The following is a 22,175-nucleotide window of genomic DNA, read 5'->3' on the forward strand; positions in this document are numbered from 1 at the left end:
TCTAATAATTTAGACTTATTAGGAAAAAGATGACATGGTTTATAAGGGTTGTACTAGATTATAAACAACAAGTGGACAGGCGGACATCTAGGACTAGATCAACTTAGGAGATGATTTTAAATTTGTATATAAATATTGACCATACTTCATAATTTGAAATAGTAATAAAAATCATAGAAAATCCCCATTTTGTGTAAAATAAACCAAAATAAACCAAACCATGGAATAATAACCCCTACATTTATTTTTGTTTGCTTTATTCTGTTTTTTTTATTTTATTTTATATTAATTTATTTTTATTTTAGTTTTAGTTGTAGTTTTATTTTAATTGAATATTATATTATTTTATTTTATTTTATTTTATTTTATTTCCACTGAACTGAGAGTTTATTTATTTGCTCTGAAAAAAAAATATTCTATAGATTTCATTGGTTTAAAATTTATTTATTTTATTTTTATTTTATTTTATTTTATTTTATTTTATTTTATTTTATTTATTTTTATTTTATTTTATTTTATATTATTTTAGTTTATTTTTATTTGTATTTTACTTTTATTTTTATTTTATAATTGGCGCAGAAGCGATGAAATTAACATGGGTTTGTCATAGGACGGATGTCCACCATTTCCACAGCCGTTGCACCGAATTTGCAGTTCCGAATTCAGTGTTTTGGATGTGAATTAAGTAATTGTGTGGGAGCCACCGTGGTGCAATGGTTAGCATGCCCGCCTTGCATACACAAGGTCGTGGGTTCGATTCCTGCTACGACCGAACACCAAAAAGTTTTTCGGCGGTGGATTATCCCACCTCAGTAATGCTGGTGACATTTCTGAGGGTTTCAAAGCTTCTCTAAGTGGTTCCACTGGAATGTGGAACGCCGTTCGGACTCGGCTATAAAAAGGAGGTCCCTTATCATTGAGCTTAACATGGAATCGGGCAGCACTCAGTGATAAGAGAGAAGTTCACCACTGTGGTATCACAATGGACTGAATAGTCTAAGTGAGCCTGATACATCGGGCTGCCACATAACCTAACCTAACCTAAACTAATTGTGTGATATTTTGCCAAATGAAAAAATTTTCTAATTTTTTATGATTTTTAATACATACCCAGCAAAAAAAGCGTCGCCATGGATCCGGAAGTGGTGCAAAATTGGCACAGAAGCGATGAATTTAACATGGGCTTGTCATAGGACGGATGTCCACCATTTCAACATCCGTTGCACTGAATTTCATTTTCATAAGGTGTGATGCGAATTCAGTGTTTTGGATGTGAATTAAGAAATTTTGTGATATTTTGACAAATAAATAATTTTTAAAATTTTTTATGATTTTTAATGCATTCTAACGCTTGTCTGGGACGTTTGATATCGAACATTTTCAAAAATTCACAATTTTTCTGGAATGGCCTCAGCATTTTTTTCGGCAAAATTTAAATAATTTGTACCATTTTATTATACCCTGCGCCACACTGTGGAACAGGATATTATAAGTTAGTGCATATCTTTGTAACACCCAGAAGGAGACGAGATAGACACATGGTGTCTTTGGCAATAATGCTCAGGGTGGGTCCCTGAGTCGATATAACCATGTCCGTCTGTCCGTCTGTCTGTGAACACATTTTTGTGATCAAAGTCTAGGTCGCAATTTAAGTCCAATCGCCTTCAAATTTGGCACATGTTCCTAATTTGGGTCAAAATAGAACCTTATTGATTTTGGAAGAAATCGGTTCAGATTTAGATATAGCTCCCATATATATCTTTCGCCCAATATGCACTAATATGGACCCAGCAGCCAGAGTTTTATACCGATTTGCTTGAAATTTTGTACAAACATAACACTTAGTCGTATAGTCAAGTGTGCAAAATTTGATTGAAATCGGTTCAGATTTAGATACAGCTCCCATATATATCTTTCGCCCGATATGGACTAATATGGTCCTAAAAGCCAGAGTTTTGGCCCACTTTGGTTGGAATTTTGCACATGGAGTAGAATTAGCATTGTAGCTATGCGTGCCAAATTTGGTTGAAATCGGTTCAGATTTAGATATAGCTCCCATATGTAGCTTTCGCCCGAATTACACTCATATGACCACAGAGGCCAATTTTTTCTCCGATTTAGTTGAAATTTCGTACAGGGAGTAGAATTAGCATTGTAGCTATGCGTGCCAAATTTGGTTGAAATCGGTTCAGATTTAGATATACCTCCCATATATAGCTTTCGTCCGATTTACACTCAGAGGCCATTTTTAACCCCGATTTAGTTGAAATTTTGCACAGGGAGTAGAATTAGCATTGTAGCTATGCGTGCCAAATTTGGTTGAAATCGGTTCAGATTTAGATATAGCTCCCATATATATGTTTTTCTGATTTCGACAAAAATGGTCAAAATACCAACAGTTTCCTTGTAAATTCGCCACTGCTAAGTCGAAAAGTTGTAAAAATGACTCTAATTTTCCTAAACTTCTAATACATATATATCGAGCGATAAATCATAAATAAACTTTTGCGAAGTTTCCTTAAAATTGCTTCCGATTTAAATGTTTCCCATATTTTTTTTACTAACATTGTGTTCCACCCTAGTGTAGTAGCCGACTTAAATTTTGAGTCTATAGATTTTGTAGAAGTCTATCAAATTCTGTCCAGATCGAGTGATATTTAAATGTATGTATTTGGGACAAGCCTTTACATATAGCCCTCAACACATTTCACGGATGTGATATGATATCGAAAATTTAGATCTACAAAGTGGTGCAGGGTATAATATAGTCGGCCCCGCCCGACTTTGTTACTTATTAATTCTAAATCTGTTTTTAAGCTTTTAAAAACAAAACAACTTAAAATTTCCCATTAAAACTATGAAAAAAGCTAGTTATAAAAAATTGACTAAAATTAACTTCCTATGTACTTAAAATAAAGAACATCTTTGGGAAGACATTTTTGGAAGTGCTTTTAAAGTTGTACCTTCAGAAGAACTTCCAAATATTTTCAAAAATTCTCAATTTTTCTAGAATGGATTTTTTCGGCAAAAATTTGAATAATTTCTAACATTTTATTAATTCTTACTCTGTTTTTAACCTATTTGAAATAAAAAAGTTAAAATTACCCATTAAAAATGTGAACGAGGCAAGTAATACAAAATTGAATTTAAAGAACATCCTGTATAGTTAAAATATAAAACATTTTTTGGGAGAATATTTTTGGAAGTGCTTTTGAAGTCATGCCTTTAGAAGAACTTTCAATATTTTTTGCTGGGTACCTGATTTAATTAATATTTTACAAAGTTAGAAATTAGAAATGCATTTCTCAGGGGATTAGCTACCATTTAAAAGTTATTTATGCAGAGCTCTAGCTCCATTTGTAGCTGTAATTATTTTCTTTCTGTTAAATTGTTATATTTTTTATGGCTGCCGGGTAAATTAATAATAAAATTTAACAAAAGAGGAGGCAATAAAATTCTTATTGTTAAAATTTGTAAAATGTTTCTTAAATAAATGGTAATAATATCTAGCCAATATTCCCAATTTTATTAGCTATTGACTGGCTGAATACTAAAATCTTATTATGTTTGCGGTTAAGAGCATTTGTTTTCTAGAAATCAATGCATTTTTTTATTACCCTACGCTTATTAAAGTTTTCATTTAATTCGGCCGCAGTCATTAACCTTGCCTTACATTATTAGAAAAGAGGGGCAGGGCGGGGTGGTTGCTTTAAATACAAATCACTTGTCACCCAAAATGATTTGAATTTGTTTTTAACACAATTATAAAACTGAAAAAACAAAACAATCATTCCATACGATTTATTAAACGTCCACCTATTCGCCAACGTAATGGTCTCCATAAAGGGGTGTAGTCGTCTATATTGAGGTGCATGCAGCAGCAATTTCATTTTCATTTATTAATCCCCTTTTTGTATGTGATAAACATGACTTTAAATAAATAAATAACTAAGTTTAAAATATTTAGTTGAAAAGGTCTATGCACTATAGCTTAGCATGATTTTGTATAAAATCAAAATCCGGATGATTGTAAATATTTCAAAAAAAAAAAGGTTTAACGAAAATTATCTACAAAAAAACAATCTTGAATTATTTTATGATATGGCGCCAATTGTAGAAAAATAAAAATTATATATGATTTTGTTTGATTTAATAGAAACTAAGTTAGATTTAGCATTAGTTTATGGTGGTGAAAAGTAAACAAAATCATTATTTTAATTTAGAGAATACAAAAATTTAATAATCTTTGTCTATTTCCAAAATTTTTAAATATTATATATTTTGGAAAAGTGGAGCCTTTTTCCAATTTAAACCTAGTCCCCTTTAACTCAATTTCAAAATGAATAAAATGTAGGTTTATAATGTAACCAGCATTTACAATAAACTTTTAATACAATTGTTCGAGTTTTTTATATGTTACGGATTTATTTTTCTCATATACATCAGACACATGTCCAAATGGCTTGCATATGTATGACAAAAAAAACATAAACAACCATTGAAAATACATACAAAGTAAATGGAACCCTTAAGCACAGAGCCCCATGTGACAGCTCTGTAATATGGGTAGCAGCGAGGTGGGGGCAAATGTCAAAATACAGCATAACATTAACATTCGTTGAAAAAAACTTTAGTGGTGCAGCAAATCTCTTAATCTTAATGTTACAAGTCATTAATGAAATGAAATTGCAATGCAAGGTTTTTCGCTGTTTTTTTTTTTATATAAAAATAAAGAAATATTTTTTATGTGTTTTCCTTACTTTAATTGCAAGTTGTTTAATTTTTTGTATATTTTTCTTTACAGATGACTTGTGGCATTTCTTGTGTGGACAAAACTTTAAACAAAACATTTTTCTATTTGGGAAAATTCATTGCCAAACATCCGGGTTATTTTATAATAGTGCCAACATTATTAACTCTTTTGTGTATAACGGGGTAAGTTGAAAATAGTTTTATTTAAAATTATTACATTAAAACTGAAATTATGGGGAATTTCTTAAATGGAGGTGAATAAATGGGTGCATATTCAAAAAGAAATCAAACTTAGTAATAATTACATGCACTAAAAATATTAAATTTAAAAAATATTGTCGTGAGACGAAAGATTTCATGTCTTTAAAATACGAATCCGTATTTTGCTTAGCATAGAAGACGCATTTCTCTGATTTATTTTCAGGCTCACTTAGACTATTCAGTCCACTATTCACTTAGACTATTCAGATTTGTATCTGGCGTTTTCTTTTCAATGACCCTATTGTCCATAAAGCTCGACTAATAATTAATTGTAAATCAAAAACATCTTATTTTGCTAAATTTTATTTCTATGGAAAATTTTATTTCTGTAGAAAGTGTTCTCAAAATTTTATTTCCATAGAAAATTTTGTCAAAATTGTATTTCTATAGAAAATTTTGTCAAAATTTTATTTCTATAGAAAATTTATTTGTATAAAAGGTTTCTATAAAAAATTTTCTCAAAATTTTATTTCTATAGAAAATTTTCTCAAAATTTTATTTCTATAGGAAACTTTTTTCAAAATTTTATTTCTCTAGAAAATTTTCTCAAAATTTTATTACTATAGAAAATTTTGTCAAAATTTTATTTCTATAGAAAATTTTGTCAAAATGTTATTTCTATAGAAAATTTTCTCAAAATTTTATTTGTATAGAAAATTTTCTCAAAATTTTATTTCTTTAGAAAAATTTCTCAACATTTTATTTCCATAGAAATATTTTTCAAAATTGTATTTCTATAGAAAATTTTCTCAAACTTTTATTTCTATAAAAATTTTTGTCAAAATTTTATTTTTTTTGAAAATTTTGTCAAAATTTTATTTCTATAGAAAATTTTCTCAAAATTTTATTTCTATAGAAAATTTTGTCAAAATTTTATTTCTATAGAAAATTTTCTCAAAATTTTATTTGTATAGAAAATTTTTTCAAAATTTTATTTCTATAGAAAATTTTGTCAAAATTTTATTTCTATAGGAAATTTTCTCAAAATTTTATTTATATAGAAAATTTTGTCAACATTTTATTTCTATAGAAAATTTTGTCAAAATTTTATTTCTATAGAAAATTTTCTCAAAATTTTATTTCTATAGGAAATGTTCTCAAAATGTTATTTCTATAGAAAATTTTGTCAAAATTTTATTTCTGTAGAAAATTTTGTCAAAATTTTATTTCTATAGAAAATTTTTTCAAAATTTTATTTCTATAAAAATTTTATTTCTATAGAAAATTTTCTCACAATTTTTTTTGCTATAGAAAATTTTCTCAAAATTTTATTTCTATAGAAAAATTTCTCAACATTTTATTTCCATAGAAAATTTTCTCAAAATTTTATTTATTTTTAATTTTATTTTTATAGAAAATTTTCTCCAAACTTAATAGAAAATTTTTTCAGCATTTTAGTTCTATAAAAAAGTAATTCTTAATTGGAGAGGAATATTTTGAAAATTCTACCAAACCATCAAGAATTCTTCCGATCTATCAAACAATAAAAAATTTACCATTTTTGGTAGTCTCTTCTCATATTGCACGTTATCTCTTCTCATAACTCTTCATATGCGTGCACATCTAATCTGAGAAAATTTTGAATGTTGAGCTGATAAAAATTAATTTTATTATATTTTGTATTTATATTATTAAGTTTTTATTGTTTTTTTTTTTTGTATTTCATTACAGTTACCAACAGTTAAAATATCAAATAGATCCTGAATATCTATTTTCACCAGTCAATGGAGAGGGAAAGGCTGAAAGAGCAATAGTCGAACAGTATTTTAAGGTCAATTACACACATCGATTTAATGTGGGCCGTATAACTAGACCAGGTAAGTGTGAATGGAAAAATAAAAAATACCGAGACAAAATTCAAATTTAATTTTAAATCAAGTCTGTAAATTGACTCTATGTACTTTTGAATAAAGAACACACCAATTGACCAAAGTGCGTTTGAGTTTCATTTGTTATGGCAATTTCACTTAAGATCTATACTCTCATACGCAAAAAGGCGGGTTTTACGTTTTTTTTTTTAATTCTCAACGTCTTCTTCTTCTTCGTTTTGATTCGTTAATGATTTTATTTGGTACCGGCTTTGTAGAAGTGACATTGCTTTCTCCTTACCGTTTTCTCGGCGTTCTTCTGTTTATGTTGTTGTTTTCTTTCGCACCCGCCATTTAGTTGAAAATGACCATCGACCATAGGCATTTGCATATGGGAATGTGTTTATTTTAATTTTCGTAATAAGACCGCGGTTTAATTCAATTTAGTAAACTGTAAATTTAAATATGGATCTAAAGAGAATAATTCTTCTCGGTATGCAGAAATAGGAATACACACACAAACATATACATAGACGTGTGTGTTTATGCCCTCTGGCCATTCATTGGAGATCTGTGGTGTCAGTCATGATGATCGTAATAATGTATGTATGTCTACTAAAGAGGCAAATGTTATTTGGGAATTCATACAGGCTCTAGCATATTAAGGCCTTTGAATTGAATATAAAGTCATATGTTATAGGGAAAGAGCTGTTGTAAACTGAAGTGATATAACTGATACTCTAATCTGCTCTACTATGCTATTCTCTACTTTACTCTACACACTCTCTCTCTCTGTGTTGACTTACTTGTATATCTTTAGAAATGATACTCATTATTAGTTGTGCTCCTTTACTCGTAGCAAAAGTAGTAAATGAGAGAAATTTCAAAATTCAGTAAGGAGAAAATGAATGTTATGGTAGATTATAAATTTAAATTAAATAATGTTATATGTGAATGTGAAATCTAAATTTAGTGATTGTTTTAGTTTTTAATTGTGTTGGTGAAGCTCAAACTCAAACAAAACATCTTCTACTTTACTTGGAACAATTTTTCCATTGAAACCTACTAAATGCTCTCTTAAAATTGTAGAGTAGCCTCCTATGGCATTACTTATCATTGGGTGAACGAAGAGACATCATTTTGACAATGCTCTCTTAAAATTTTAGCGTAGCTTCCTATGACACTTCTTATCATTGGGCTGAACGAAGAGGCATAGAAGATAATTATGATCCAAATAGCTTTTGACAGCCATAAAAATTAAGAGTTTGGTTTTACACAATCCATTGAAATATGCCATATAATCTACAAAGGCTTAAAAAATTGGCGGACGTGAAAACGAAGGCCCCTAATTAAGGAAATATCGCAAATTTTGTAAGCCTTCCTAACTTTCTCTGATAATCTGAATGAAATCCACCTTCGAACGTGTTAGGTTAGCTTAGGTCTTATTATAGCCACAACCCCTTTTATATCAGGCTCATTTAGACAATTTAGTCCATTACGATTAAAGTATTTTTAAAATCTATTTTGAATTTCCAAAATGTCGATATTTACGATATATTCATTTTACATTTTATTCATCTTCGAATTTTCCAAAATTCAATTTCATCTAGAGGGCCTTGAAGACACTCTTCGTCTTTCTCATTGTCTCCACTTTTAACTAAGATTCACTTCATTATTGTATTAGAGTAAATCTTTGGAAATCTTTAGAAAAATCGTTGAAACGTCTGGAAGCATCTTTCTATTGTAGTTCATTTGACTTGGTTTTCGTTGACTTTCTGATTTCCATTCCATTGTACGTCACTTAATCGTAACTTGAAGGTATATACAGAGCTCAGACTAGCAGGTGGAGGAAGAACGAAGAACAAACTTATTTTGCAGATGCATAAAATTATCGTCATCATCATCATCATCATCACCGTCAACATCTTTCTCTCGCACATTCTTAAGTGGCGGCGCAAAAAGAAATTCAATTGAGATAAAAAAAACGCCAAAAGAATTGAATCGTAGTCAGCCATAACTGCGATCTATGTGGTCTTCAACAACGATGAAATTCATAATCCCCATCTCCTTGGGAAGCTGGAGGCAAGTGCTTTCAAATGAACGGGACAAAGCAAAAGTGAGGATGATGAACTAATTCTCAAAAATAACAACAACTTGCATATTAAACAAAATCCCTCCTATAGTATGGTTTACTAATGTACTCACATGGAGATTTGGTCACATGTTTGCAAGAAAGAACGAAAAAAAATTGCAAACAAAAAACTTATCTTCTTAGGCCTAGGCCAGGCGTTAGATTGAAGACACTCATATTTTTCTCAGTAATTTTCCTTATTTTTAGGCGTTTTGCCTAAATGTCTCTGTTTTTATTTTATATGAAGCTCGATTACTTGTTAGATCTGGCATTCCCACACCCATCTGTTTTTTTTTTCGGGGAATATGAAAGATAGTTTTCAATGCATTTTGGAATCTTATGAGCTGAACTGTATAAGGCTGAAGCGCATTTTTGGATTGTTTTCAATTGAAGCAGATTCAGAAATCAGTTTTTATTAAATAAACAACAAAAAGTACAAAAGAATGCATGGACAAGTCGTGGAATACATTTGTCTTCATGGAATACATTTGTTTTTCTAAATTATATGGCCAATGACTCATCTAAATTTGTGAGGGTAATGTTTTTCTTTTTTGTTTATTGGCCTTTCTGTTTATGCTGGCTTAACCCCTCCAAAACTTTATAACCTTCACCTATTTTATTGGTCTAGTTACTTAAGAAAGGTTATATGTGGAGTTCATCACAAGGTTTGTCGCAGTCATTAGAGTTAGTGGACAATGTTTTTTGTTTTGATGGACAATCTTTTTTTTTTTTGTTTTGAAGAAGAAAATCGTAAAGTTAATGATGTGGAAAATTTTAGTTTGCCCTGCAAATGTAAAGATTTTAATGAACTATTTGTACAGCTTGTAGTTTCATTGCAGAAAACCATTTTAATAGATTTATTAAAGGAAAATTAGTTTGAATATTTAGCTTTCATGGGCGCCATAAAATTCATTAAAATTCTTCATATTTTGGTAATTGTATACCATTTAGGAAGACTACAATATAAATAATAACAATCATACGCTCCCATGATCGAGTTTAATGAATGATCTATAAGGCTTTCATACCCATTGAAGTTTTTCTATACATTGCTTATATTTATAATAATAATTAATGCGGCAAACTCTATTGAAGATATTACTTTATATCTGATATATATTTTCACAAATTTTTTATAGAGAATATAGGCGCAATGTATTAAAAATTTTAATAAATATAAAAAGTTCAAATTCATAGCTCGTGAATAAATGGCTTTAAAATTCTTAAACTAGAAAGTAAATATATTAAATTTAAGAAAACACTATATAATTAATAACAATCATACGCTCCCTTGATCTGTTATTTTAAATATTTCTATTCCGTTTCAACTGCTGATTCTATTGTGGAAACTCAAAATCTATTCACTCTGTGAATATTTTAAACAAGTATGTGGTTATCTTTCTACATTCAGATATGAATGTTATATGGAGAGTGTCTGATTCCATGGAAATAATCGAATCTATTGTTCACTCTATTATTAACCCTGGAAAGTCATCCTTAACGTCATCCTTCGTCATTTTGACTACGGCTTATTTCAAGACGTTATAATTTGCATCGTGAACAAAAACTTGAATCAAAAGTGAGTTTAGTTTCTTATTCAAAATTAGTATAAAATAAAAATTCACAAAATGGTTGAATTAGTATAACATAAATTTATCATTTCCCAATTGAATAAAATGCGTTTTGGATCGAAAATGAAATTACACGTCATTTTGATTTGAATTACCCACTTTCGTCTGAAACTTTGGAGGGTCGAAAGTAAAAAAATTAAACTAAACTGCATTGGTATCAGGCTAACATAAAAAAATTGTTGTTTTTGTTGTTGCTACACAAAAATCCTATTCTTATTTTAGCGACAAGAAACCTATGTGCTTACTACAATATTTTTTCCGTGTAGGGGCTATTCTACCTTGACCACACAATGCTTCGAAATATAAGAAGGACTTCGGAAGTAGTGTAAATTAAGATCATCTCCAAAAAAAATTTAAATGGGCCTGGAATTATTCCTTTTTTGCATCATTTTCATTGCTTCTATATTTAGGCCCCAGATAATAATTAAATCGACAGATTAAAAAACATACGAAAATCGAGTTTCATTTGCAATTTTATAATCATTTTAGTATTTGTTTTTTATTATTTTTTTTTAATTATGAAATATAAACATTTCCCAATATTGTTGTTGTTTTTTTATTTCAGCTTAAAACCATATATTGACTAAACTACAAATGTAGCTTAACCAACAGAGGAAAATAATGTTTGTCAAATTTATTTGGGCAAAGCCCTATAGACTGCAAGATGGTTTCTAAAACTTATTTCTAAAACTTTTGTAAAATAACTTCATATTTTATACTAACTTCAATTTTTTTAAAGTAAAAATGGCCGACTTTCTTTATATTTCCATAGAATAAAAAATCGTATTAATTTTTTTTTCGGTGTATCATGTTTATTTTTTTTTTCATACTTCCCCGATGTATTGTTAGTATATTTCATAAACATTTAATAAGCATTTCTTCTATACAATCTTTCACACAAATTTACTATCTTCATTAAGGCCCCCCTTCCCCCTTTGGCAATTACCACTCTCTTTTAACTAAGATTTTATATTTGGTGGCAAAAACTTTACAGTCATTATTCATATTGAAAAATATGAAACATAATTTGCTCTCTCTCTTTCTCTTTTTCCCCATTCTCCAGACAGCGACAGTTATTACCGCCATAATTCTTCAACGAAAAGCAATTCTATTGTTTTGCAATTTTTTAATATAGCAAATACGGGGGCAACTAACCACATGGGAAAGAAAGAAAACAAAATCGTAATATATTTTTTTATGATTTCCTCAAATAATTGAACAAAAGAGCATGCAATATTTATATATGTATATGGGGATACAAAGGATTGAGTATTAGGCGGAGAGGAGAAGAGGAGAAAAAGAGAGTATCTTTTCAATAAAATGTCACGTATGCATTGATATATGAAGCAATCAATGCAGAATGTACTCAATTCCTTAACACATTTAGTATGAGCTCATTTGCTCTTATTAACACCATTACACATACAGGTTCACTTTTACGAAAAATATTAAATGAAAATCAAATTTATAATATTTTGCATATTAACTAAAAATTTTGTAAAAATTATGTGGACCTTACTGCAGAATGTAATTTTTACATTTCATTGGAAAAAAGTATGAAAATAAAATGTAAACAACAATATTAAAGATTCTGTGAATTTGTAGTAGTATGCGTGCATAGATTTAACACATGTTGGATAATTCGTTTATGAACTAGAGCATTTTAAGCGAAGTAACGTTTGTTATTGTGATTGAAATTGGCATATGGCAGCCCTGATTTGATTCATAAGGAGTTAGATATCAATTGCGATTTTTTTATATAAAATTTTAGAATTAAATTTATGCTCTGAAGGTTAGGTTAGGTTAGGTGGCAGCCCGATGTATCAGGCTCACTTAGACTATTCAGTCCATTGTTATACCACATTGGTGAACTTCTCTCTTATCACTGGGTGCTGCCCGATTCCATGTTAAGCTCAATGACAAGGGACCTCCTTTTTATAGCCGAGTCCGAACGGCGTTCCACATTGCAGTGAAACCACTTAGAGAAGCTTTGAAACCCTCAGAAATGTCACCAGCATTACTGAGGTGGGATAATCCACTGCTGGAAAACTTTTTGGTGTTCGGTCGAAGCAGGAATCGAACCCACGACCTTGTGTGTGCAAGGCGTGCATGCTAACCATTGCACCACGGTGGCTCCCATGCTCTGAATGGCACAGAATTAGTTTTAACGTTAAAGATTTTTCGTAATTATATCTATAGTTCCCAAACATCGTCAAAACGCTAAAGATTTTTCATAATTATATCTATAGTTCCCAAACATCGTCAAAACGTCTAGAAGGTTTTTAATTAATGATAAAAATTGCATAAATCGAAATGTTTAAATTCAAAATAATTAAACAAAATGGCAAAAATTCATAAAATCAATTTTTCCAAAATTTGAAAACCTTAAAGAATTGCTACCAATATATATATATATATATATATATATATATATATATATATATATATATATATATATATATATATATATATATATATATATATATATATATATATATATATATATATATATATATATATATATATATATATATATATATATATATATGTATATATATATATATATATATATATATATATATATATATATATATATATATATATATATATATATATATATATATATATATATATATATATATATATATATATATATATATATTAAAATAAATTTTTCGACAAAATTTTGTGGTCTAGTGTTAATGGGCATTCAAAACACATACCGTTTATTATTCACTAATTAACTAATTAATTTTTTAAATTCATATTTATTTTATGTCATTTAGGACGTTTTGGTCGAGTAATTGTTATACCAAAAGATGGAGATGACAACATGATTAGGCGAGAAATCTTCAAAGAATTACGGCAATTGGATAACATCATACAAAATGCAACAGTCACCTATGATGGAGAGACTTTCACATATAAGGATGCTTGTGCCAGATGGGAAAATGAATGCTTTGAAAATGATGTTTTAAATTTGGATTATATAATGGATGATGTAAATTTTAGCTAAAAATAAATTAAAATTTATTTTTATTTGTAATAAATAATAAAAATTTTGCAGATTGAATCAGGAGAATTGAATTTGACATTCCCTTTGATGTTCAACCCAGTGACCTGGGATGCCCATGCCTTTCCTGTATTTTTTGGCGGAACCAAAGTTACCGAGGATAATATAATTATCACAGTACCGGCTATACAATTGGTGTATTTTGTAACTGCCGATACCAAACGGCAAGATGAAAGGTAGAATTCAAAACAACACACATTTCATCTACAGAAATTTTAATTTTTATAAATTTTCAGAGGTGCCGAATGGGAAGAAACCTTTTTGAGAGTTGTGGGTGAAGCTGAAAATTCGGGTTTATTTAAACACATCTCAGTAGCCTATTTTGCCTCCAGAACCTTGGACCATGAATTGGAGAAGAATACCCAGACTGTAGTACCCTATTTTAGTTCAACCTTTATACTAATGGCTCTCTTTAGTGTGATAACCTGTATGATGGGTGATGCTGTCCGTTCAAAACCATGGCTGGGTTTGATGGGTAACATTTCAGCTGTAATGGCCACTTGTGCTGCCTTTGGTTTGGCCATGTATTTGGGTATTGAATTTATTGGCATTAATTTGGCAGCTCCTTTCCTAATGATTGGTAAGAAAGCGAGGAGATAATTCATTTTGCAGCTATTTAATCTAATTTTTATTCATTTTCCAGGCATTGGTATTGATGATACCTTTGTTATGTTGGCTGCCTGGCGTAGAACTTCTTTGAAAATGTCAGTACCCGATCGTATGGCTCATATGATGTCTGAGGCTGCTGTTTCCATTACGATAACATCATTGACTGATTTGATTTCATTTTGGATTGGTGTCATAAGTCCCTTCCGATCGGTACAAATCTTTTGTAAATATTCGGTATTGGCTGTATGTTTTACTTTCCTGTGGCATGTTACCTTTTTTGCTGCTTGTATGGCAATTTCGGGCTATAGAGAACAACAAAATCGTCATGCTGTTTTTGGTTGTAGAGTAAAACCTTTGTCCGTAGCTATTAAAGGTAAGCAAGTACGCATTTGATAACAAATGAAATTAACTCAGGACGGTCTCAAAAAAACTTGTAGTTTTTGATCCCTGAATATGATACGTATAACAGTTATAATATAATTGCATTGCATTCATGTCACCTATCTCTACATATTCTCTCTGTTATTACATTTTACGGGAGGACCCGAATTTGTTTTCTTCAACCTTTAGACTTTCTCTCTGAGAGACAAAACTAGATAAAGTCTAGATAAACAAGACAAGGAGTGACAATAACGGGAGAGCAAAGAGGCAATATAACATTGACACATAAAAGCATACACCAAGAAATGTATAGACGCCTCCTGTAAAATAAACAGGGCTGTTGTTCGTCTACATTACACTGAATTTCTCTTCTGAGAACTTGAATTACCATACAAATCGATCAATTTACATTTAAAAAGAGCTGAAAAATTCGGTTAGAAGAAAGAAAACAAATTAAGGACAAATTAAAAACTGATTTTACATAAGAAGACAACTCTATCTACGGCGAACAAAGAAACAACAGCACTGATAATGCTTTTGAAATTCCTATGCATAGCAACATTCAATTTCCTACATAGATTTACTATCAAGTAGATCTGTTTTCTGCTCAATGTGACATGAATAGAATTCAATTAAATTTGATTCTTCTGTTATTTAATTTCTCTTTTCCCATTACAGAAAAACGCAACATTTTCTATAGAGCCATTATGTCCGGTGGCATTAACCGTGAGGATCCTGACAATCCCATCGATAATAAAGATCATGTTTTGATGAAATTCTTCAAGGATAACCTATCGGCCATTATAAACAATAAATGGTGCAAATTATTGATTATTCTCATTTTTGGAGCTTACCTTGCTGGCGCTTGTTATGGCATTACCCAAATAAAAGAGGGTCTCGAAAGGCGTAAACTTTCCAGATCGGATTCTTATTCTGTGGAATTTTTCGATCGAGAAGATGAATATTATCGGGAATTTCCCTATCGTATGCAAGTATGTAGACAACTTGGAATATTCATTATCATTTAGAGAGGGATTTTAATATCCATTTTCTTACTTTTCCATACAGGTTATTATAACAGGAGACTTGAATTATTCCGATCCCCATGGTTCAAGATGAAATTGAAGAACTTACCCGTAATTTGGAAAATACCTCTTATGTTACCTCTTCGTTGTATACTGAGTCATGGCTTCGTTCTTTCGTTTCTTTTGTTGATCGCAATAATGATTATTTGAATCTCACTTTGGACACAGAACAAGATTTCATTGATGCTGTCAAAGAACATTGGCTATTTCCTGGCAACCCATTCTCCTTAGATGTTAAATTCAATGAGAATAACACCAAGATCTTGGCTTCGAGAATGTTGATACAGGCCGTCAATATCACCGACACTAATCATGAAAAGGAAATGGTTCGTGATTTGAGAAAAATCTGTAAGGACTCACCACTGAATGCCACCATATTCCATCCCTATTTTGTGTTCTTCGATCAATTCGAATTGGTGCGTCCCACTTCGGTCCAGTCCATGGTTATTGGTGCCATAATTATGATGATCATCTCATTTATATTTATTCCAAACATATTATGCTCCCTATGGGTAGCTTTCTCTGTGATATCCATTGAGATGGGTGTGGCCGGCTACATGGCCTTGTGGGATGTAAATCTCGATTCCATTTCTATGATAAATCTGATTATGTGTATTGGCTTTTCAGTGGACTTTACAGCCCATATTTGTTACACGTATATGTCTTCGAAAAAGAAGAGTCCCAAGGCCAGAGTTCGTGAAGCATTCCACTCCCTGGGCTTGCCCATTATTCAGGGTTCTAGTTCCACTATTTTGGGTATTATTGCTTTGCTCTTGGCCCAGAGTTACATTTTCTTGGTGTTCTTCAAAATGGTCTTCTTGGTGATATTCTTTGGAGCCATGCATGGTTTATTCTTATTGCCAGTGTTGCTATCTTTGTTTGGTCCTGGATCTTGGCAAACATGGACGGGACGTGATAAGGATAACGAAGATGAAATCGATGATATTGATGGTAAAATCAAATTGGCCAAAATGGATAAGAATTTTGCCAATACCTTTTATTTGCCATATGCCACCAATGTTACGGGTGTGAATGGTTTCACTTCCAAAGGCTTTCTAGGAGCTCCCTATAAGGCTTATGGTGATGAAAAAGATTTGGGTATTGGTACCTCAGGTGAGGATTCTTCAGAAAGCAGTTCCTCACGCTCACAAAGACGTCAGGCCATGGAAGATGAAAATACCCAGAGACGGTATGAAGAAGGTTGGCGAAGATCTTCGTATCACGATTTATTTGCCAATAATTCCCAAACACAATTCCAACCCCATCCTGCTTTGTACAATCAAAAAGTTTCGGCCCATGAGTGGAGGGCTCGTCTGGATGAACATCAAGAACGTAAAAAAATGAGTTTGGGACCAATGGGGAAAAATGAGCGTTATGCTTATGATAACTATGGAGCAGATCTGCAAAGACGCCATGATACCCATGGCGAGTTCATAGACGACGAAGTTGAAAGACGTCGCAACTTCACTCCAACCTCATCACTTGATGAACGTTCTCGTCGTAAGTATAGATCTGCTTTGCCTCGTGTCAGCACTAGTGGTGGTGGTGGTGGAGGCAATCATGCCGCCGGTAGTGGTGATGAGAGCAGTTATCATCAACAGAACCGTGAGACCAGTGTTCTTGCCACCTCCTCTGCGAAACGCTATCAACGTAGACGATCTTCCGACGAATCCACCCGCCACACTCCCCGTTGGCCTACGTCCAATATCGAAGAGAGATGTATGCGTCGCCAATCACCTACACGAAATCAAAGTCACGAAGATGGTGACTATCCTGCCTATCGTCCAGAGCCTCCAAGGCGTTCATCCTCCCATCATAATTTATATTATCCCACACAACAAACGAAACAGCAGCCTCCCAAATATCAATTTGGTTATCATCATTGATAAATGGGGTGATGAGTCCTAACTAAAGCCCCTAGCGTAGCGTAGGGTTAGGATGCCAACGAAGTTAAAACACACACATACACACACTGATACGACTCATATGATGTGGCATTAGGAATTGAAAAAAAAAATGATAATTAATTCTTTAATTAGTTATAATTATAGTCTTATTTTAATGTTATGACCAGGAAAACGGCAAACAATTTTAGCTTTTATCTATAAGTTATATAAGTCGCGTGTGATTAAGAATCCTACTGAAAAGATGGGAAATTCCAGAATAGAGGGGGATATTAAAAAGATCAAATACCATAATTGGCATATACATATATTTCAGTTCTTTGGGTCATTCGTATTTATGTCATCAAAAACACGTTCTTGTTTAACGTTGTAAAAACTCAAAATATAAATAATATCAACCTGTCATTGATGTCAAATGGCAGCGCAATTTCCTTCGAATGTTCAATTTACACATGAATGTTCTCTGATATCTATTTCCATCTTTTTCTATGAATACGACTATGCCTCTCAACATTAGCATAACATTACTCTGTTAAATCTTTGATACATTCACTCTCTCTCTCTCTCGGGTGATGAGAGTAACATATATCCTTTGCAAACAGAGAATAGAAACGAATTACTCAATAGACATGTATGTTACATTTACATGGTGATTACAGACGCAGCAAAAATCTCTTTAGAGCGAATATGGGCATTGCTTATCATCTCTCAGAGTGCCAACTCACTAGTTCCTCTCTCCCTCTCTCAAAGATTTTCTTTTGGATAGTGAATGAATTAGATTAATTTCATTATTATGAAAGATTTTTGTATACAAATGGAGAGCATATGAAAAATGAATATACGAGACTTTACTCGCACCTGAAGAATATTCAGCAATTTCACAGAATTTGCCCTGAACTGAATATATCAACTTTGCTTATGTAAAAACAGACATATTATTTTCCCTCTACGTAGTATTGGAAAAATCATTATATGACTTTAATTTAATTCAATTTAAAATTTAATTTCATATCTAGAAATTTATATGTTTTGGTAAAGTTCACCATATATGTATATTTCTATTTCCTGTGAAAGAAAAATTTCAACGAATTATTATTTCAATTCGTAATTTTTTATTTAATTTTTATTTTGTTTTTCTTCTCTATTCTATAATCCTGAGCATGTATTGTGTTCTATAATGTTTTTTTCCTTATGAAAAATATTATGTGATTTTGATTTTTTTATTAAAACAAAAATGAATAATATTTAAAAAATAAAAAAAACAAATACTCATCACCTACATTTATCTAAATATTTAAGCATAAAAATCCACAATTATATTATTATTTTTTCTTCTTTTTATTTTATACAGTTTTTTGTTCTAATTTAAATATGTATAATAAAATAAAACGAAAATAGTCATTAAATTTAATATAAATAAAATTTAAAAAAATCTATTTTATTAAGGAAAATTCCACAAAATAAGCAGAGGCATTACGAATAAAACCCAGTGGATGATGATGATAATTAAAAAACAAAAACATTTTAATGAAAATTTGTGTATATTTTTTATATAATTCTTTGTATATTCATATTCATAAGAATATAAAATAACTTTTAAGATCAAAGATTTTGTATAAATTATTTTCATATAAATTTATATTAGAAGAAGTTATAGCCTATATTTTTGTAAAAAAAATCTATTATAAAAATCCTTTGAAAGCAACGAATAAATTCCATAGAATCTTGTAAAGAAAATTGTTTTTTGTAAACAAAAGCTTTTTTTTTGATTTTTATAAATGCTCATTTATTAGATTTTTGTAAGTATTGACTTTTGGCAAATTTTTTAATATATATTTGGAAAGATACAGCTGCCATTTGCACCACATATTGGTTCCAAGGGTCTCGAACATATGAAATAATGTTGATCTGTGCAACGTGTCGTATACCAGTTGAATTGATACGAGGTAAATAAACAATTCACACCTTTACGTGGTTCATTTTTCAGCCATCTGTTAAACGTAGAAATTGATTTTCCAGTTGACGACCATGTGTACATAGAAGGATCTGCCAAATTTGAACCCGATAACCAGTATCCTTTGCCTAAAACATCTGAAAATTAGGGAAAAATAAAATGAATAATTAAAGGATTTTAGGATAAAAAATTTAGGACATAAAAATAAATCTCGTTGGAAAAAATCAAAAAATCTAAAAAAAAAACTAAAAAATCGATTAGAAAAATTCTAAATAGTTTATATTGTCCTAAAGATTTTAAGTTCGAAGTTTAAACTATTAAAGATTTTCTAACGATGAATCTAAAGATTCAAACCCATGGAGGAAAAAAAAAACCAAAAAATATCAGATGGGCATATAATCAAAGAGCCACCATTCATATGGGAGAGGTTCCTTTTATTATTCATGGTTATATCTGATAAGGGGTACTTTCACGTTCTCTTACTTTTATTGAACAGATAATTCCTAAGCTTTTTGTATTCATCATCTGATTCAATAGATGCCAATGACATATTTTTGCGTGCACAATATTCGGCAGCACCATGCCAATTAGCCTAAAAAGGAAATATATTTGAAAATGCATTAATTAGTTAATGTAAAATACTAATAATGAGGCATACACAGAAATATGTATTTGTTTGTTATATAAAAATGTTGTTGTCTATATTTTACCTTTTGGTCACTAACAACATAATATTCCTTTTCGCCCAAAATGGTAGTTGGTTCCAACAAACGACCCCATCCCGCAATAAGAGTAACATTATTTTTTTCCAAATTTTCGGCTTGCATTGATCCAATGATACCGAATAAAATTACAACTTTTAGAAGTAAGGACATCTTTGTTGTTCTTTGTCAGATGTTGTATACTAAGGAATTTACAATTTGTTTGTGATAAACTCCATTCATTTGTATATCGTATTTATACCCTAAATATCGCGTAGAAAAGTGAAGTAATTACCATTTTAAAATATATCTACCTTTTGTCATTAACGTGACATTTGCATTGATTTTGATTGATTCTCTGTGGGAAATTATTGCTTTTGTGAATTTCAGATAAAGGTAATAATTTCCTATTTATCTCTACAAACCAAAGACATTGTCGCTTTACAATTAAGATATTTTAAGGAAACAACATCTACATTCAAATAAAATTTTATACCCCTAAATTTAAACATTTCATGTATCAAATATTCAATTTTTTTATTAAAAATAGGAAACTTTAGTTTGAAACTCCAAATTTGAAAACATTGTTGCAATGCATTGTTGCATTGTTTCAAACTACACATATCCGTCTGAAGGTATGCAATATAATATCCAAAAAACTCACCGACTTCCTTAAGAGAGCAACGTACAGAGAGAATAAAAAACAAGAGGACGAAAATTTAACTTCTATAAAAACAACAAATGTCAACCGTATGATGTCGCACAATGCCTGCAGCTTTGGTATTACCGACGTTGCCGTCGAAGCGCTGTTTTGATAAATTGTTTATAGAGGCATCGACAGTTATAATTTCAAATTCTCTGCCAATAAATTTAATAGAATGAAAAGATATAAATTCTAGGTTCTAAATCCTATTCTCCGTACGTTTCGTAAAGCCGGCCAGAGAACTGACGCAAACTGTATGATATTTGAGAGAAGCGTCGACAAAAACTGACGCAGTTTCGCTTCACAGTTTCGTTCTCTTGTCTTTACATTCTCTCTGGTCTCTCTCTCTACCAGGGTTGCCATTTTGGTCCGAATGTACCAAAATTGGTCTACAAAATATTTAATTTTTAAATTTGGTCCGATGGTCGGACCAAATGAAATTCGATAAATTTTGGTCCATTTGTATCATAATTGATATTTTTTTATAGAAATAAAATTTTAGCAAAATTTTCTATAGAAAAAAATTTTAACAAAATTTTTTATAGAGAAATTTTTTTTACAAAATTTTCTATCGAGAAAAAATTTTTACAAAATTTTCTATAGAGAAAAAAATTTGACAAAATTTTCTATCGAGAAAAACTGTATACAAAATTTTCTATCGAGAAAAAAATTTTACAAAATTTTCTATCGAGAAAAAATGTTTATACAATTTTCTATCGATAAAAAATGTTTACAAAATTTTCTATAGAAATAAAATTTTGACAAAATTTTCTATAGAAATAAAATTTTGACAAAATTTTCTATAGAAATAAAATTTTGACAAAATTTTCTATAGAAATAAAATTTTGACAAAATTTTCTATAGAAATAAAATTTTGAAAAAATTTTCTATAGAAATAAAATTTTGACAAAATTTTCTATAGGAATAAAGTTTTGACAAAATTTTCTATAGAAATAAAATTTTTACAAAATTTTCTATCGAGAAAAAATTTTTACAAAATTTTCTATCGAGAAAAAATGTTTATAAAATTTTCTATCGATAAAAAAATTTTACAAAATTTTCTATAGAAATAAAATTTTGACAAAATTTTCTATAGAAATAAAATTTTGACAAAATTTTCTAAGAAATAAAATTTTGACAAAATTTTCTATAGAAATAAAGTTTTGACAAAATTTTCTATAG

At 30.3% G+C, this 22,175-nt stretch overlaps 2 protein-coding genes across 2 annotated transcripts in view; one reads left to right on the forward strand and one right to left on the reverse strand.

The window, feature by feature from the left end:
• Ptr (patched domain-containing protein) overlaps positions 1-19,372 on the forward strand; it is a 41,710-nt gene extending 22,338 nt beyond the window's left edge. The window contains 9 exon segments of the mRNA XM_075309917.1: positions 4,805-4,935; positions 6,685-6,830; positions 13,370-13,584; positions 13,651-13,832; positions 13,893-14,236; positions 14,300-14,638; positions 15,325-15,638; positions 15,715-15,747; positions 15,749-19,372. Coding sequence (XP_075166032.1) covers positions 4,805-4,935; positions 6,685-6,830; positions 13,370-13,584; positions 13,651-13,832; positions 13,893-14,236; positions 14,300-14,638; positions 15,325-15,638; positions 15,715-15,747; positions 15,749-17,617 — 3,573 coding nt within the window. The 3' untranslated portion in view covers positions 17,618-19,372.
• A 21-nt stretch (positions 19,373-19,393) lies between these two features.
• LOC142238314 (C-type lectin mosGCTL-7-like) lies at positions 19,394-20,526 on the reverse strand. Its single transcript, XM_075309918.1, has 3 exons — positions 20,300-20,526; positions 20,073-20,181; positions 19,394-19,726 (listed from the first exon to the last, which is right to left on the reverse strand). Exons 1-3 carry the CDS (start codon positions 20,462-20,464, stop codon positions 19,461-19,463), a joined length of 540 nt encoding a protein of 179 aa, XP_075166033.1. The 5' UTR covers positions 20,465-20,526; the 3' UTR covers positions 19,394-19,460.
• Between the last annotated feature and the right edge of the window lie 1,649 nt (positions 20,527-22,175).

This window comes from Haematobia irritans, chromosome 5 (assembly GCF_050003625.1).
Source record: "Haematobia irritans isolate KBUSLIRL chromosome 5, ASM5000362v1, whole genome shotgun sequence".
NCBI classification, from domain to species: domain Eukaryota; kingdom Metazoa; phylum Arthropoda; class Insecta; order Diptera; family Muscidae; genus Haematobia; species Haematobia irritans.